The sequence below is a fragment of the Ahaetulla prasina genome, chromosome 1 (genome assembly GCF_028640845.1).
Source record: "Ahaetulla prasina isolate Xishuangbanna chromosome 1, ASM2864084v1, whole genome shotgun sequence".
Lineage (NCBI taxonomy): Eukaryota > Metazoa > Chordata > Lepidosauria > Squamata > Colubridae > Ahaetulla > Ahaetulla prasina.
This window is the reverse complement of record NC_080539.1, coordinates 75,250,413-75,270,201: the sequence shown is the minus strand read 5'-3', so window position 1 is coordinate 75,270,201 and position 19,789 is coordinate 75,250,413. Positions and strand designations below refer to the sequence as shown.

The window sequence follows — 19,789 nt, the reverse complement described above, 5'->3', positions numbered from 1 at the left end:
GCGGTGTCTAAGAAGAGACACCACTTCTTTTGGAAAGTGCTGAACTGGGAGCAGTTCAATTCTGGAACGAAAGTGTAACACAACTTTACTTAGCAGTGGGTGGGAAATTGCTCTTCGGTTACACCACATTCAAGTTTCTTTGTTCATTCTTTTGGGCTTTCACTGTTTTCTCAATTGACGGAAAATTCAGCATAGAGTCCTGTGTACTTGAAAACCATTTTTTTTAAAAATACCACAATTGTAAAGTAATAGGGACCTGCATTACTCCTTTGGAAGAGGCACAGGTTTTTTCTTTTTTCATATTGTATCTTAAGTGTTACGAAGATGTATATGAATGCAGCATCAATTTTTTTAAAAGCATTGATCCATTATGGCCTATTTTTCCCCCTGCAGGTGTAATAGCCTACTCAATAGGAATCGCATGGGCTGCCCAAGATGAACTAGAAGCTGTGGCAACTGACCCTGATAAGGAACATTCATTCTTCGTGGATGAATTTGACAGGCTCTATAGATTTGTTCCTAAGATCGTTCAGAATATTTGTACAGAGTTTAATTCACAGCCACGGAACTGATTGCATCCAGCTACAAGGGTTGCATCGCTGAAATTGCCTCCTATAAATCAGGCAATGCCAGATGAGAAATTTTACCTAAAGGATAATTTCAGATCTGCTCTCTAAGCATAACCATAATGGAAGTGATGCTTCCCGCACCTCCCTTTACTGGTTTCCAAACTGATCTGATAACAAATTGGCCAGTAGCCTTTGACTTGTTTAAAATTATCAGTTGGACTCAATGAATTTAACGTCTCAGTTTAACAGGCATGGAGTATTTCTGAAGACTTCAAAGCCACCTTTAGCATTTGTTTCCAAGGGTGGTGGTGAAGGCAAGAAACAGGCTGACTTATCACTTTCGAATATCATAAAATAGTTTGGATCCTAACCTTTAATTACAGATGTTGGCAGTCATGTAAATGACAAGAAGCAAACAAGACAATAATTAAATATAGACAGTATGATGAAAAAAGCATTTATCTGTGGCCTGCTTATCACGTACTGGAAGAATAGTTTTCAGCACATTGTATTTTGCCTTTACTTCCATTTCATGTGCTTCAACTGTATACCAGCCTGTAACATAAGCCCAAATTGTGGGGCAGATAGATATATAGATCTATCTATATCTATAGATAGTTCATCATCGTTCTCCTTATTACCTTCATAAAGACGGCATAGCCAGAATTTTCCACTCATTGTCTTATAAGTAAGAAGAGTAGCTTGCTATCTTGACAACTGTTACAAACATGGTACATCTAATCAATCATAGGTCTCATATTTTCCTTAAAAAAAAACACCAGTAAATGGCTATTATCATTTGAATTCTAAAACACAATAATATTTATAATAGCTTTTTCATCCTTAGTAGACTAAATAGTAGAGGTTGAGCCCTAACAGCGGTTTCCTGTTGCTTATCTAGGATTTCCATATAGAGAAAGAAGTCTCCAAAAGTAGTTTGAAAGTAACATATATAGAGTATTTCGGCTGAACCATTCTAATCCACATGTTTTTTGACATTGAAAATAGTGAGACATACAAAACTAGGCTGATTCTATTTCAGGAAAGACTCTATATACTTATATTCATATTTATTTTTTTCCAATTTACAAAAGCAGACATTAATTGTAATTTTATAAGTATTTCCTAAGGTGTTTTTTTTTTTAAGAAAACTGGCCACTTTCTAGAAACCCATACAAAGATGAATTACTATGCTACATTAGATAGTTTTGGTGAGAAAACCAACGATACAAGTATACAGTGGAGGGTTACTTGAGCACTTCTTAATGTTTAATGGTCAGTAATTGTTATGTCAGCTTTCTTTACTTCATTTCCCTGTCTTTTGAAATGTTGTTTTAGCCAATTATCTTTGCTTTAGTGAAGGCAGGTGCAAATAATTCAGCTGAGTATTGAAGAAACTTTGTACTTTTTGTGAACGAAACATGAATTTGTGAATCTCAATTTCATGCCTTCCCCCCATGCATTTGTATATCCAAAAGGAAGCAAAGCTCCATCTTCTGCCTTATAATAACTTTTTGTAAGCTGTGGTACTTTTTCCAATAAAAGTTACAAAAATTGTGTTACTTTTTTTTAATGAAAAAGCAAAATGTTTAGTGTTTTAATATGTAAGAAACTTCAGGAGTATTCAGAAGAGGCTGTCATATGCACACTCTGCCTTGTTCACATTTTTTTTTCCAAGAGGAGACAAACAAAAAAATCATGTTTCCTTGCATGTGTGAACAGACCCTCAGGCTTCTTAGGGAATACTCTTATATTGCATGGGATTATTGGTCCATGAAGTTTTCAGCATGGAAACCATTATGAATTATGCATGCCCTACAAATGAACATTTTAGTGGCTAATTCTTAAATGGATATCACTATTGTTCTGATTGTTAGCCTGAAACAGGCTGATTATTCAGAATTCTGTTTCAGGCTAACAATCCAAATGTGGGATGAGATTAGTAATAAAATTAGTTAATTAATACTACTCTGTATGACAACTACATATTCTCAAGAATGCTACAATTCAATTGCAGCGTATTTCTAAGATTTTCCTTTTAAGTATAACAGGTGAATATTAGGAGATCTCAACCATTTCTGAAGTGCCTCTAACCTGTCATTATCAAATTGTATCAATTATAGGTCCACCACCCAACAGATTAGAAGAAATGTTTCTACATCAAAGGGTTTGCTTTAAAAAACTTCGCCAATCAGAAGTCAGCAGCTGCCTAATTGGGCTCTGCTCTGTTGCCTATGCCCTGTGTAGCAGTCCAAAATGTATTTTAAAATGAATGCCAGCCATAGCTGTTGGTGAAAAGTCAGGAAATCTGTTACAATCACTAAATCCTGAAACACCAACACTGCCCAGCACATATCGGCCATGAAAACCTACATCAGTATATTATTGAATTGAATTGAATTGAGTTGAACAAAATTTTATTTGGCCAAGTTTGATTTGACACACAAGGAATTTGTCTCCAGTACATAAGTACTCAGTATACTTGTGCATTGATCATCATGTTGCTTCTCCTAGATATCATGTACTATATATTCTTGAAATTATAGACTCCAGCTAACTTGGACGTACATCATTGCAGACAGAAATTTATCATTTCCGTATACAAACTCAAGAGTTTTCATTAGTACAGATCATCAGCTATATATTACACATAGAAATACTATGCAGGAGCTCTCTCACAGACTAATAGGTCAGTCATTCCCAGTCCATGATTGGAAAACTCAAAAATATCTATATAACAAACTACACTGGACCAGCATGACAGTATACCATTTTTCAACCTTAACAAGTTTAAGATGTGTGGACTTCAACTCCCAGGATTGGCTGGGCTTAAACCATATATCTATCTTCCCAGTCCTTGTTTTGCTTAATAAATAATCTAAAATAATAAATTTGGGAGAATTCAACAGCTTAATTCTTTCTAAGACTGACCCCCTATTGAGGTTTTATTTTAATTCAGTAGCAGCAACCAAAGACCATTATAAGCAAAACACACTGCATTTCTATGGAGCGAAAACCAGTTTATAAAGAAGCTTTTTATCTTTCTATTCTAAGCCTTACATTTTCAGTGGTTTCTCCAACCTGTAACAACCATACAGGTTTGTATGGTTTGCGTACCTGTATCAAATGCAAAGATACGAAGGTGTTGAAAAATAGTATTTATTAGCACCCAATTTACATAAATATATATTACAAAGGACATTTATTTGTTGCTGCAATGTTTAGTAAAGCTGCTCTGTATAGTGTTACTACAGAAAGGTCCATTAGATTTTATTCAACAGAGAATGCAAGTACTGTACAAAACATTCACACTTTATTAGCAACTACCCAGAGTTATTACCTTCATTACCACATCACTTTTATCTCATATTTAATTGCAATAACAGAAGATTACAAGAAAATTTTCTTGGTAGACAGATTTACTCAAGATGCTTCACAAAGTTTGTGCCATTTGCTTTTTAAAAGTTTATTTTTTTAAATTGCTATACTAATTCTCAATTGGCATGTTCCACTTTTTGCATCTTTATCTGATGTTAACCAAATGACAAACTATATTGAAAACTTTAAAGTGCATATTTATAACAGCTATGAATAACTCCTGGACTAAAACTGACAGATATTGAGTAATATTCAGTGAAGAATTCTTTGTTATAAATATCTCAAAAATCTAGTATCATTGCCTTTTTCTTTGTTGATGCAAAATCTCCTAATATGATAGAACTGGAGCCTAAATGATTTTAGTCAAAATTTAGGCAAACTGGTATTACAAAGCATTATTAAAACTATTTCCAGTATAATAAAAATATTGCCAATTTCTATGAATGTGTCTGTGGGAGTAAGTCCTGTTGATCATAGAGGATGTACTTCTAAGTAAACATATATAAGAAAATAGAGGGAGTTGTAAAAGCCATTTTTATAAAGGAAAAAAGAACACCTCGCAACATTATGTCAAATCAAAGAGTAGTTTGAGAAGTTCATGATCAGTATCACCCATACTTCATTACTTCTTTCTATTGATCCAAGCCAATATTAAGGTTAGTATCCATGAAATACAGTGATCACATGAACTATGTAGATCCTTGTACATATTTATTGAAGCAATCTACGACAGTTACTGTTACCATGCTAAATGCAGAAGGATTTCTACCCTTTTTCAGGAATTTCATTTATATTTTGGGGAGGGATTTCATTTCAGGTTAGCTGTAGTATAAAACACAAGAAACGAACCACAGTTTTCTGATGAAGAATGAAAATCACTTCTAGTACTACCAAAGCTACTATCAGTTATCTTGAAGTAAGAGATTTAAATCCAAATATTCAAAGAAAACAAATTAATAGTAAGATTAAGAGATTTCTCTAGATTCTCTGAAATAAAATATGGCAAAAAGAACATAAGCTATTGCCCTTCTGTTAATGCTTAACAAAAAGTCATGTACTAAATATAACTTTATGTATGCACCAAAATTGTTCTGCTCATGCAAAATCCAAATCTGTCTATTGTCCAGGAGGGCAGTTAGTGAAATGCCAAGTAATATACTAGAAGAAATAAAATATATCCATCCAACTACAACCAAGCTACACTTTTGTACTTTTCAAGCACTTTAAATGATTGGTTTAATAAGAAGACCAACAGGATAAATATATACTGGTACCTGCAAATCACATATATTACTATGAAACATGGTTACCATTGTGTGTTTTCAGTTTGTTGATTTACTGTACAGGGTTTCAGTTAGCATGCAGTTAAGGTATCTTTTTTCTTTTGCTTCAAACAACAAATGGAGGCCTAAATTTTCTCCCTCTGCTTTGAAAAGGAAAGATAACAAGGGGAAAAGAATATGCTCTTGAAATAAATTATGGAGGGTCTAAGCACTAGTTCACACATTTCTTCTTGTTCTTCACGAATCAATAGCTATACCTTCACATGACAAGCATACGCTCAGCATTTTCTCCCTTGTTAGCTGCATAGGTAAAACATTTAAATAATTAGACATGATTTCAACTACAGTATGTTAAATGAAGGCAGTTGATGTAATGAACTTAATTTGAATAGCATAAAGAAAAGATACACACTGAACATTAATCAAACTGATCTAAAAATGAGTATGAATGCATAACAGAAGTGCAATCCAAGATTGCAAGATAAATGAAACAGTTTATCAATTAAAAAGGGTATTTTTCAACTGCAATAGAATATACCTGTATTTAGTACAATACAGATTGTAATATGTAATCTGAAAGAAAAACACAAAATCTGCAACAGAAGGTGCAATCTCATAATAAGGCTACATTTTGTTTGCTCAATGACACCTCAAAACTCTGGCTATTCACCTGTTTTAAAAGTCAGTTCTCTTGGATCAAAAATTCACTAAGCAGGATGGCACATCCTTCTATCAATATTTTAACAGGAACATTTGTTACATTCATAATTTAATCAAACATGCTGACCTATTAGTGATATGTACAGCAATTTAAACATCAGCAATTTTGTATTATGTTGTTTTAAGCAAAAAGCACAATACTATTTATGTTTTATCCTTTGTATTAAGTCTCAAGAACTTTCAGTACTAAAACATTGAAATTATCCATAGAATCTCCCTTCCTTATAATATATACTGTTTACAATCTCTGTCATATATTTATATATATATATATAAAGATATATATATATATATACACACATACACAAAATATACACAGCTTAACATCTGTAATATCCTTTTAAAAAATAAGGATATCAAGCTAGTAAAGGGAAATACACAACAGTCACACAGATTAATGTGTTCTGTGCAGTTGGATTTTCTGCTTTGACACAAAATCACAAAAATAATGAATGTGTAACAGCTATTCCTATTTAATCAGTTTTTGTAGGAGAGGAAACAATTACAACAGGTTTGGGTTTTTTGTAACAAACCTACAAAAAATAACCGTTAACGGTACCATAACGTAATAGCCAAAGATGGCCAATCTTTTTAAGTTTCAAGTACTTTCAAAAACCAAATCCAGTCACATATTCCCAACACTTCAAGGCCTGCTATATAAAACCATGACGATTGTGGGCAGCAGGCAAGGGGAGAGAATAATGCATATAGAAACAGGGGTGTCAAACTGGATTTCTTCAGGGGCCTGATCAGCATTGTAGTTTTCCTCCGCAGACCGGTGGGCGTGGCAGGATGTATGCTTCCTGCAACACCCTACTGGCCAAAACTGGGCATGCGGGTCCATGCCCCTCTGCGCCTCATTTTCACCCTCCATGGCCCCTTTTCAGGCCCGTTTTCAACTCGTTTTTTGGCCCCTTTTCAGGCCATTTTCAGCAGGCAGAGTGCTGCAGGAGGCCATGGAGGGTGAAAATGAGGTGCGGGGGGGGGGTGCTGCACGCAGCCCATTTTAGCCACCAGAGGCACTGCGGGGTAATACTTTGATATTTCCAGGCCTGCCCGCGAGCCTTGAGTTTGACACCCCTGATATAGAAGAACATCATCTACCTTTGGACACTTGCAGCTTGCATTGGCATAAATCCTCCCAGTTTTGGCAAACATTATGGAATCACTGGAAGGGGGCAGGAAAGCATTGTTATTTTATATGAGTTTTGTCCATGGTAAATAGAAGTCAATCACCTCACATATCCCAAACAGTACTGCTCTTACGTGGTTTATTAGGTTCTGATGCAGTACAGTTTAAAAAGCAGGATAACAGCATACGTATGTTTTCCAAACCAATAAGCACCTCAGTGAGAAAATTTAGATATTGCATTTGTTGGGTAGTTGGAAAGATACGTAATTTTCCTTAGCTCTATAATGAATAGTCATTAGCATCTGAAACTAATCAGATCCTTATTGTAAACATATGCCCCATCATTTTAGAAGAAGTTACATTAAAGGCTATACTGTGGTTCCAGCCACCCGTTAACATTCATTTCCAACAGTTTCAACAGAATTTACATTTATAAGCCTTTTACATATCTTCTTTTAACATAATTTTAGAAAATGTTATGGCATTCATGTTTTTAAATAGTCAATACTTTAAATCCAACCTGTCTATTATAAGACTCTACAGGCTGAGATTCTGTGACTCATTTAACCATTCAGTGCTAGAAAAGGAGACAATTAATTAACTGTCTCAAGGATCTGAATTGCATGAATTTCCAATTGGGGAAACATTGTAACTTAAGATTTGTTTGCTACCTCCTCCAACTTGTTGTAGAAGTGCTGGCTGGAAGCTCTTAAGAGTTGCAGCCTCAACACTTTTACAGCACACCAGGTTGGGAGAAGCTTGTCCATGAATACCCAAGCAAGCTGTTAGCCTTTGTGTTGCATAAATTGAGACAGCATCTCATTTTGCCCAAGGCCAGCCTAGACAAAAAAGGACACTTTCAAAATTAAAATGGTTCTTCCATAGATTGCTTGAAATAGGGAGCTTCCAAGCTCTCAGGACTGAGATCATATAATCAGAAGCAATTGCTAACATTCACGAAATTAAAGGTTACAAGAAGATTCTTGCTCTTATCTTTTGTACAGCTTATTTTATAGATATAGACATATATATTTATAGATATGTACAAGGCAGCTAGAAGGACAGGGAAGTGTTGCATCATACAAAGACTTTGGCAAGTGCGTCTGCTCCTGCACTGGCAATGTAACATTTGGTGGGATGGAATGCCACATCATGAATGGATTCATCGTGCTTTTTGCGATGAGCCGTAAATTCCTGGATGCAGGTTTTGCTTTCAAGGTTCCATAAGCGTATAGAACAATCGTGGCCTAAAGGAGAAAAAAAATCTTACTTTTGTGACCAATCCTGTTGTTAGCAAGACATTTTTTAACAACTCAAAATGTACTTACTGCCAGACATCAAATACAAGCCATTTGGATCAACAGCTAAACTTGTGACTGCGTCCAAGTGGGCTACCATAGAGTGGATCAGTTTCCCTTTGCAGTTGAATACAAAAATATATTAGAACTTGCAGTAAGTTTAATATATTAAAGAAAGTTAGAAATGTAAAATGACATGTACTCATACTAAACTGTAACTGTAACTATACTGTATCATGTATTACCACAAAGCAGAATATCTTATTAACATACTTTAGTCTCTTTGCTGAATAATCATCTAATTATGCACTGTTCTTGTCAGTGTCACCTTCACTGTATAATATGCTTCTCAAAACTGATATTTGGGTCACAGTTCACCACATCTTTATTAGTTTCCAAAGGAATAGATAAGCATTTCCTTTACAGTTCTCCCTTGCACATCCCAAAGATATGAGATGTAACTTTACAAAGCCTGAACTCTTACATAGCTTTGAAGGAAAAATCTGTAAACCCATTTGCACTATGTTGCTATGCTGCTTGCACAAACTCTTAATCAGCTTCTTTGCCAAGCTAAATAGTTAAAATTTTTGAAGAGAAATGTATTCAGTAAAACCGAGTCCTGATTACACTACACATTTCTTCCTTTGGGCATACATCGTAAAAATTATAAACAACTACAAGCATTTTAAGGGGCAAGATTTACAAATTTACTTTCATTGTTATGAGCAAAATCAGTTTAAAAATCTTTTCTGAAAGATTTTTACAAGTTTATACAAATAACAAAAAACTTCCACAGATTTTAACAGCAGTTTCATTTTGCACTATGTAGAAAACACATTAATATAAATTATTTTTCCAGGTCTCTTAAAAAACTGTGGGCAGATCATACCAATGACAAGTATCCAAGATTTCTACCATAAATGCAATGTATTACCCACTTAATTCTATAGGCTGCATTGCTCAGCCAATTGTTTATTCTTACAATTGTTTTTGTCTGTCAGTGGTTATAATTGGATACTGATCTTGAAATATTCACCTCTTAATAAAGTTATTTTCAAATTGTAATATTTTCAAATTCCCACAATATTTTGGATTTTATGATATGTTACTCAGAGAAACAGGCTACTTACCTGTGTTATTGTCATAGAATTTAATGTGCCTGTCCTCATGGGCTGTGATGCTTATTGGAAGAGTTGGGTGGCTGATTACTTTGTTTATTTGGCAAGAAGTGTTAACTGCTGTTGAAAGAAAGCATACATGCAAACCAAATCAAGTCACATAAAATTCTGAAACACTAATGGCCTCATCTATAGGCCATTCTGATGAAATAACATTTTCAGGATCCAAACAATTATATTCACATTATTTAAATTATTAGGCTCTCTAAACATTGTGGATTCCTATATAAAGTACACAAGAGAAGAACAAATGAAATGCCATATGATTAAATGGACTAAGTACTTTGGACACAATATAATGACAGAACAATAGGAACATATTCAGTTAAAAAGATTCAAATTTACACTATAACCTAAAAGATAAAATTAGATAAAATTATGTAGCATTGATATATGACTATAGAAAAATTGTCAAGAATACCCTTTCCCCTAAAATAAGACATCCCCTGATAATAAGCCCAATTGGGCTGAGTGCATGTGCTAAAATAAGCCCTCCCCAAAAATAAGCCCTGCTCGAAAATAAGCTGTCCTCAAAAATATTTAAACACATGCGTAGCAGGTTCCCGCCATTTTCTCTGGTTAGGGTTAGGGAGACAGAGCTGGAAATCAGGTAAGATGGCAAGAAGAGCTCCGTTTTGCTCCACGCACCCCAACATAATAAGACATCCCCAATAATAAGGCCAAGCACTAAATAAGAAATGGTCTTATTTTCGGGGAAACACGATATATAAAGATACTTCAAATTTATATTGAAAATGTGGACAACATGAAGGGTTATTTTATGATATCATTTTGTAAAAAAGCCAGAAATTTCGGGGTTTGAAAACATATAATAATACAAACAATTTTAAAGATCAACATTCATCCGAAACCAGAAATTTTCTTGCTGGGATTAATGAGCAGTCAAGTAACAAAGAGCTATGGATGATTATTTTTATATAAAGTTAGTGCTGCCAGACTATTGTTTGCACAAAAATGGAAAGTTTCTAAAATATCCACAACAGAGGAATGCTTAGTGAAAATGACAGAACTAGCAGAGATAGCAAAATTAACTTGTTTGATTAGAGAAAGATCAACAAGTACATTTGTCAGTAACTGGAATCCCTTTATGGAATTTTTGCTTAAAAATTAGAAAAATAAACTGTGATTTATGGATTTGAAGATTAGAAAGAGCAGCTTGTAGAAAGAAGGAATTTATGGTGTAATCTTAAACAGTAAGGATAAAATATAAATGCATTTATAACTGCTATCAAAAAAAGATCGAAAGCTGCTTCTTTACTAATTTTCTTTGTTTTTTTCTATTTCTTGATGGCATTTTTTGCTAAGGGCTCTTCAATAAGTTCCCTTTAAATTGTTTTTTGGGGGGGCTTAATCAATTCCACAACCCTTCCTTCTATGACTCCAAATCAAAATTCTTTTCTTCATTCATTCCGTTTGATTTTTAACACTTCACCACCATTTTCTACACTACACTTAGATAATTAGACACACTGCATCAACTTTGTGGAAGATTTTCACCAAATTAAAATATCCTAAAATAATTATAATGATCTTACAAATATCCTGTCCCGACCAATCCTTGTTGCAGAATTTAATACATACTAGTATCTATATTGGGCTCCAAGGTAAGAATGTGTTGTTTTGTTTCCATGTTAAAAATGCTTGTATATCCAGTGTTAAATGATGCTACCATAAGGCTTGGGTCACTGCTCACTAGATCCACAGATGAAGGAATTCCCATTTCTACAAAAAGAATGTCCAGAATACAAAACAAGTTTAAACAGTTACTGTGAAGTTATAATATGAAAGGCTATATTTATTTTAGCATGAGTAACAATAATGTAAACATTACTTGAGAAGATAACATACACAAAAAATATGGGTTTTTTGACTGCATAATAAACAATTTTTGAGGTGTTGGAACAGGAGAAATCTATCTCAACAGTGAAACCACCAAAATCTTAAATAAATATTTATATCTCTCTATCTTTAATTCAAGATTTACCCAACCAAGAACAAAAAAGCATAAAAAATACACAATGAAAAGTTAGGTGGAATCAGCATAAAAATGAATCTAGCTATGCCATTCTTTCTATAAGAAGAATCCCACCAACAGCTAAATTGATAACATGGTTATAGGGAAGAGAACACATATTGCACAAAATTGGATAAAAATATATTATTGGAAAATTTGAAATAACCATAGTAATATTTCTTTACAATGAATAAACACTGTAATGTTGCTTTCATTACTATTTGATATGAATATTCCAATGATGAAGCCATCCACAAAAGTCGCAAATTTTAATATGTATTCCAGAGAATGATAGAACTATCTTAAGGCACGCATTTGAATACTGCTCATTTAGAAAGTAACAATAATCTATTTCTCCAGCAATGACTACATTACTCTACCATACAATACAAGAACACACATTTTCTCCAGTATGGAGTCTTATACCATATTTGAGAGGAATATAATCTTATCATAAAATACAAGGCTTCCTCTTGTTTTCCTGTGAGCAAACCTGTGCAGAAAGTGTTTCTTTTTCTTTTTCTTTCTTCACAATGCCCACAATGGCTTTTGAGTGCATGGCAATAAGGCCAAGTGCTTATTTCAGGGTGCAAAAAGATATAAGACAGGGTCTTATTTTCAGGGAAACACAGTATGTATGTATGTATGTATGTAAAAGGTAAAGGTAAAGGTTCCCCTCACACATACGTGCTAGTCATTGCCGACTCTAGGGGGTGGTGCTCCGTTTCAAAGCCGAAGAGCCAGCACTGTCCGAAGATGTCTCCATGGTCATGTGGCCAGCATGACTCAACGCCAAAGGCGCACGGAACGCTGTTACCTTCACACCAAAGGTGGTCCCTATTTTTTCTACTTGCATTTTTACGTGCTTTCGAAACTGCTAGGTTGGCAGAAGCTGGGACAAGTAACGGGAGCTCACCCCATTACACGGCAGCACTAGGGATTCGAACCGCTGAGCTGCCGACCTTTCGATCGACAAGCTCAACGTCCTAGCCCCTGAGCCACTGTGTCCCTCAAATGTATCTACGTATGTATGTATTAAAAGCAAATACAATGCATTCTAAGAAACAGAAGATTGTACAGTACCTTGATTGTCATTAAATATATTTAAAGCAGGAGAGATCTCCAAAGCCTTCCATAAACGTATGGTGCCATCTGCTGAACAGGAGAGCAAGCGCTGGTGTGTTCCACTATAAACCAAACCCCAGACTGCATCTGAGTGGCCTACAAGTGCACCTCTTAAGATGGAAGGATCTGAGAACAAAACAATATATTTCAAGATGATAGTTCCTAAAAATATTTTCATAGAGTTTGGAGGCTTCATTAAACTAAAATATCACTATCTTTTTAAAAGAACTACCTTATTTTTATAACACCAAGTGGTCTTGCTAATCAAGTGATTATGAGTTTATTCTAAATCTTCAAATTTATAAAGGATTATTTTATAACTAATTGAGGGTTTCTCCTGAGAAGTCCTCTATCACACAACCCGTTTCCTAGGTTTTCATTCCATCAGGAACTTATAAATACGTAAGATTAATTAATTAATATATTAATATTAAACTACTGCTATACTGTGTGTGTGCGCGCGTGTGTGTATATATAAAATAGAGTATTTTTTTTTATTTCATGTTGAAATCTAGTGCATGGAATATGTTTGCAAAACATCCAAAAACATCCAAAAATAAAAGGCAACAAAAGAAGAATCACTAACCATATGAATCATAAGGATCAATATTCGGATTTGTAGTATTCCAACTCTGGATGAGGCCATCAGTGCCTCCACTGTAACACTGCTCACCATTGTTACTCATCACTACACAAAGCACTGGACTGCTGTAAGAGAAAGCATGTTATGACAGCATTGATTTGTGATTTTTTTCCCTAACAACAGATTGTCATCCAACACTAATGACTCTAATTTACAGTAGAAATCATAGATGTCCAGGAATTTTTTTTTCTTGGAAATGAAAAGCTGGTGTGCAGCACATCACATTAAACACAAATAAATCTCCTAAGTATGCTCCCAAAATCTATTTGTCTATCAGTTGTGGGAAAGCTTTAAGACTTCCTAAGACAGGGGTGTCCAAACTTGGCAACTTTAAGACTTGTGGACTTCAACTCCCAGAATTTGCTGGCTGAGGAATTCTGGGAGTTGAAGTCCACAAGTCTTAAAGTTGACAACTTTGGACACCCCTGTCCTAAGAATTACCTCTGTATTCTGCATAGTCCACAGAGATAACAGCAGTAGCAGCAAGAGAAACCAATGCAATCATTCAGCCAACTGTACCACCAGTTAACTGTAAGAGTTTCTTAGTTACCACAAGCATACAAGATATGTTTAGAAACACTCAATGTGTGGCGAGTTCAGCTTCAACCACAAAATGAAGCAAATGCTCACCACTATTTCAAGTTTTACATAATCCCTCAGTTCTCTTTTAAGAGAATCTGCAGTGTTACATCTGCAGCAACCAAATTACATTCTATCTTTTTGTCCACATTTACTTACTTATGTGCCCTGAAAGTATAGATAGGTTCAACATCAAGTGAGGTGCTCCTAAACAAAAATAAAAAGCAAGTTATTATTTAAGTTACTGCAAGAACAACCTTGCAGAATCAGGTCAATAACCCTCTTAGCCTGGCATTTTGTTTCTCACAATAACCAACCTGATGCAATTGGAGTGTTTGCAAGCAAGAGACAGAGAGATGCTCCTCCCCCACAATTGTTTTTGTGCTGTTGGCATTCAAAGATATGAGTTTTCAAGAATAGTAACCCTTAAGATACTGTTCTCCATGAGTTCATCCATTTCTTTTTTAAAGCCACTCAAGTTAATAGCTATCATCATTTTATGAAGTAATAATTCCTCAAGTTAAAAATGTGCTGTCTGGAATGGTTTTACATTTACATTTTCATTGGATGGCCAAGAGATAAAACTATCTATGTGTCCACTTTTTCATGTCATGCACGATTTATACATCTTGATCATGTCTCAAATTGGTTGCCCTTTCTCCAGGCTATAGTCCCAGATATTTGAGCCTTTTCTCATAGAGAAGGCACTTGAGCATCTTCATTTTAGTTTTCCTCTTCTGAACTTTTTTTAGTTCTATTATTTCTTTTTATAAATGCAAGAACCAGGACTGTGCATAGTGCTTCAGATGCAGACATACCATAAAATTATGATGTTGACATTTTTATTTTCAGTTTTTCTCCTAGTGATTTGCATAACATGGAATCTGCATTCTTCACTTTTGCTGCAATACCAAATCAATGTCTTCACTAGGCCCAGATTTTTTATTTCTGATTAATCATGGTCAGACCCCATCAGTATATAAATGAACCTAGGATTTTTTTGCCCAAATGAGCTTGATTGTACACTTATTTAAATGTATATGATACAACCACTGCAAAGATGGCTGCAAGAGAAACTGTAAAATAGTACTATTATATCCCCTTTCTCAAATAGTAATAGTAATTACATCAGCGCGCTTTGGGCAGTCCGTCTGGAAAAGGTTAGCCATCACTGCCCTACAATAATGTATCTATTTCAACCATCAACTTACTTTTTTGCGGGAGATGTTTTTTGCAAATTCCACATTTTTAATGTATGGTCTTCTGAAGCAGTAATTAGCACTGGTTCAATTGGATGGAAAGCCAGGCTCCTTATTCCATCAAAATGGCTCCTTAAAGTAAACTTGGGATTCCAAGTCTTCCTCAGAGCATCTTTATTGTTTGCTATCTATTGTAACGAGAACAAAAACTAGGCAAGCCAATGGGAATATACTAATACAAATTATATTAATCACTTGACAGAGGATGTACTTCACTATAATGTTATCAAATCTCAGTAAAGACTAGCAAAATGTTAGAAGTTAAAATGTTACTGTTTTTTTTCAAATCAGGTATGAACTTCTGTATTAAAATAATACATTAAACACATTTCAGTAGCCAATCAGAAATGTATACTGTAATCTACAAAACAGCACTGGATATAACCTGCAAATAAATGATTTCTCTCTTTCTTATTCTCATCTTTTCATTGACTCTTCCTTCACAGCCATTTCTTGATTTTAAATTCACGTATTGAATTCTCACACTATGGCAGACCTTAAAATAAATGTTTTGGAAAATCAGAATCTATTACCACCATTGAGTAATACATCAAATGTTTGCAGGCAATTTCAGCAGGTCTCAACAAACACAAAGGGTTTTTAACACCCGAGTACTGTTAACCGTTTGTAATCTGTCCCACATGCAACCTATATCCGCATAAGCAATCTATTTTTCCCCTTTCTGTCTCACCCTAATTTAAAATCTATGTTGGTCTAGTCATTTATTCATCTGACGAATTGAGTTGCAGCTCAAGAAATATACCTTTTAATAACATTTGGAAAGGATGCAACCATTCCTTTCTAATTAAAAGCTTCTCGGTATCATTAAAGAGTTTTACCACTATTCAAAACCAAAGTAAGTGTAACATTAAGAGATTAGCACTTACATCATATGTCAGTGAATCTGCTTCATTGGCTACTGTAAGGCCTGCCAATTCCCCAAGGCCAAGCTCACTCTCAAGGGCCTCATCTGCTCCCATAATGAAAGATTTCCCAGAAGAAGGAGGGAATGTTAAAGCTTCTACTGAAAGATAGAACACACATGAATCCATAACATGTAACGCACTGCATGAAGACAACTTCAATTACTAATACCATTTCAAAGACAAAAAAAACTGGGACTTCTGAAGAAGAAATGGCAAACTGAAGACGGCTCTGCTACAAGACCACAGTGAAATAAAGATCTGGTGAGCAGACCATGTTTTTGTAATTCTTCTCCAGACAAGGAAAGGATTGAGATCATCCACAAGTGCTCCCTACAGTTATCCCTGCTGAAGAGATAGCAAACCAATGTCATCCAGGACATAAACTGTTTCAACTCCTACCCTCAAAACGACGCTATAGAGCACTGCACACCAGAACAACAAGACACAAGAACAGTTTTTTCCCGAAGGCCATCACTCTGCTAAACAAATAATTCCCTCAACACTGTCAAACTATTTACTAAATCTGCACTACTATTAATCTTCTCATCGTTCCCATCACCAATCTCTTTCTATTTATGACTGTATGACTGTAACTTTGTTGCTGGCAATCCTTATGATTTATATTGATATATTGACCATCATTTGTGTTGTAAATGTTGTACCTTTTCTTTTATGTACACTGAGAGCATATGCACCAAGGCAAATTCCTTATGTGTCCAATCACACTTGGCCAATAAAAAATTCTATTCTATTCTATTCTATTCTATTCTATTCTGTCTCCATCAGGTTTAGAACTCTGGAACACAAGGGAATAACCATCCTGCTCAAACTACAGTCACTAGCACTTTGAACTACACTTTTATGCCTTTTCTTTTATTTGATTCTTTCATGTACATTACCACAAGATTAACTGGTAAGATACAGTTCATTTCATAATTTTCATTTCTCATTTTCTTAATTTTATCACAGCAATATTGGCCCAGAAATATTTTTCATGATATATTGATGTCTAATAAATCTAGCATTGGAGATTTTAATAATTCTTATCAAGCCATTTATGTTCAGTATTTTTCTAGAGCCTCATATTTCATAAATTATAAGCAGCTCTCATTAGCAAAAACAATTCAAGTATCCTATATAAGTATACACAAATCTTCCTATTCAATTTATGCAATTGTTCAACTTTCTCTAATTCATTATTTTAGTCAAGTAACCATAGATTTTTACATTAATAGAGGACACCAAAACGACCAAGGTTCACTAGCTTGCATTATTTTTACACTATCTTTTATTCTTAGTTTGATAAGTTTTAGCATAATATCAATATGTTTCTACTGCTGCTTCAAAATTTAACAAAATTCCTTTTTTGTAGCTTTCCATTTTTTATAGGTTTCCATGACATCTGTCCAGTTTAAATTTAAAAGCCATTTTGATAATGTCTGTTAAATTGAAAAATGGGATATAAAGTGCTACCAAATTAATGACTTGCTTTTGAAAATCCAGCTTTATTTTATTAATTTAGAATAGTTATATAGCCACCCATCTTATATCAAACATTGGACGGGCCCCAATCAGTAATTAATATCTATCTTATAAAACCATAAACATTAAAAAACCTAGTACCAATTCTAGTTTCACTGAATTCATGACTAATTTAACAACTGACATTATCAATTACCAAAAACTGCTAGAAAAATATTTTTTTAAAGGATGAAATAGGTGTCTGTTTGTATTAGATACAGAGCTGTCACAGGAACATTTTACTACGGAACAACTATGTTGTGAGTTTCCCCCCTCAAAATTAGTCATGTAAGGAAGACAGAAAATACTTAGAATTGGACTGCCAACTGTAAGTCATCTCGTCCAACCTCACGCCCAAGCAGGACACCCTACACCATTTCTGACAAACGGCAGTCCACTTTTAAAAGTACGATCAACAATATTAAAGTTTTTATAAACCTAGGTTGTAAATTTTGATGAATTACTTGGTTAGATTTTAAAAATTTGATCTAATTAACTAAAATTAAACTTTTGAGTATTGGTTAATACTGAGATACATTAAAATGGGGGGGGACCCTCAAGCATATATTTATTTATCCTATTTACTTTAATAAATAAAAATTGCAGGCTTATACTAAGCCTACTTAAAACGATTTTTATTACTTAATACAACATTAATTTTTAAAACAATAGTTTTACTAAGATAAAATGTTAATACTTACAAATATTAAGACTGTCTTAGAAGTTAAACTTAATCTAAGCCTACACCTTTATTTTATATATACTGTATCCCCATACTTCTTACCTTCATCTGTTCTATTTATCTCTTGCTCAATAAGCCTCGAAGTACTGGGTCGCGTGGGTGGCACAACAGAAGGTTGTAATGCAGGGAGATCATCAACATCTCTCAAATTAGCAAGCATATCTTGCAGTTTTGACCTGTTGGGTCCTGGCCAAAAAAAGTGCAAAGGTTGGATTAGCATTAACACTGTCAAAAATTGTTCCGGCACTAATGGCAATGGGTGCTACCTTGAGCAAAGAAAAACATGAATGTGATTCAAATAGAGAGGACTAGCTTCAGCAACAACCAAGTTAAAAGCATGGAATGAGGTGCTGAGAAGAGATAATAATGAAAACAAAGATGTGCATACGAACATTCACACTTTTATTCACTTTATGAACTTGCAAAATGTAAAATAAAACCAAGTGAAAGCAAATGATAAAACACAAAGTTTTCTGAATGTTATAATACTTGTGAATTATATTTTTTTGCACAAGTTTTGAAAATTTCCCCAAATGGGTAGGGCTGCAGCTTTATCAGTTGTGCCACAATCTTTAAAAAAGTGATTTGCTTAAAAAAAAAAGAGGGGGAAAAAAACCAAACAAAATCAAGCAAGGATAACTGTTTTTGCTCTTCCTCAAACTATATGTAGTGAAGACCCCATGCCTTTCTCAACACTTACCTGTGTTTTGCTCCATCATTTTCCCACATCCCTGTTTTGATTGTTTTATAAAGGACTGAGGCTGAAACATATCTTCGGTAGTTTTTCCTGTTGTAAGTTTAATTAAGAATGGGAAAATATCTTACCCACAGTCCATTAACTGTTTTTCCTATTCTAGTAAATACAGCTATTGTTAGTAGCTAAAGCATTCCAACACAAATCTGAATGTAATGTTGCTCACAAGGCCTTGCTACAATAGCCTCGCCAATCTTAGATATATTCTTATACCAGTTATTTGACCCATTATTATTGATGAAACTCTTAAATGGTAATAACACTATGAATATTTGCTTTGTACATAAATTTAATTCAAATTTAAAAACTGCAAATATATAGTATATAAAATTTGACAATTATCATTGACCAGATCAAAATTAGATCTAGTTTTATACTTGAACACTCAGGTCCCTCCAACTCAGATTTCTACATTTAAATTTTCATTGGTCTGATAAAAGAACTTCATTAGTTTTAAGTTAATGTAGCTTATAAAAAATTAATTTCCTTTTCAGTAGTCTTTTGTCCTGAACAGATGCTGTACAATTTCTGTAATGGCAAAAAGCTACTTGACTTCACACCTTTTTTATCAGCCAAATTTTGTTTGGAGGAGATGGAAGGAGCCATCAATTTTGCCCATTACCTCTAAGGTTTCAAAAGAGAGATGC

At 34.4% G+C, this 19,789-nt stretch overlaps 2 protein-coding genes across 5 annotated transcripts in view; one reads left to right on the top strand and one right to left on the bottom strand.

Annotated features, from left to right (window-relative positions):
- The window catches only part of VIT (vitrin), a 74,164-nt gene extending 72,040 nt beyond the window's left edge, over positions 1-2,124 (top strand). Inside the window, exon 16 of the mRNA XM_058164562.1 lies at positions 394-2,124. Within this exon, the coding sequence (XP_058020545.1) occupies positions 394-572 (179 nt within the window). The 3' untranslated portion in view covers positions 573-2,124. The remainder of the gene's footprint in view (positions 1-393) is intronic.
- Positions 2,125-3,712: 1,588 nt separating this feature from the next.
- The window catches only part of STRN (striatin), a 43,078-nt gene continuing 27,001 nt past the window's right edge, over positions 3,713-19,789 (bottom strand). For 2 of the 4 annotated variants that reach the window (XM_058164538.1, XM_058164528.1), the window contains 10 exons: positions 18,431-18,574; positions 16,087-16,223; positions 15,152-15,327; positions 14,100-14,147; positions 13,305-13,426; positions 12,677-12,844; positions 11,161-11,301; positions 9,511-9,618; positions 8,411-8,497; positions 3,713-8,329 (listed from right to left, as the gene is read on the bottom strand). In XM_058164538.1, coding sequence (XP_058020521.1) covers positions 8,160-8,329; positions 8,411-8,497; positions 9,511-9,618; positions 11,161-11,301; positions 12,677-12,844; positions 13,305-13,426; positions 14,100-14,147; positions 15,152-15,327; positions 16,087-16,223; positions 18,431-18,574 — 1,301 coding nt within the window. In that variant the 3' untranslated portion in view covers positions 3,713-8,159. Of the gene's footprint in view, positions 8,330-8,410; positions 8,498-9,510; positions 9,619-11,160; positions 11,302-12,676; positions 12,845-13,304; positions 13,427-14,099; positions 14,148-15,151; positions 15,328-16,086; positions 16,224-18,430; positions 18,575-19,088; positions 19,176-19,789 lie in introns of all 4 variants that reach the window. The other 2 variants (XM_058164511.1, XM_058164519.1) reach the window with 2 other exon arrangements.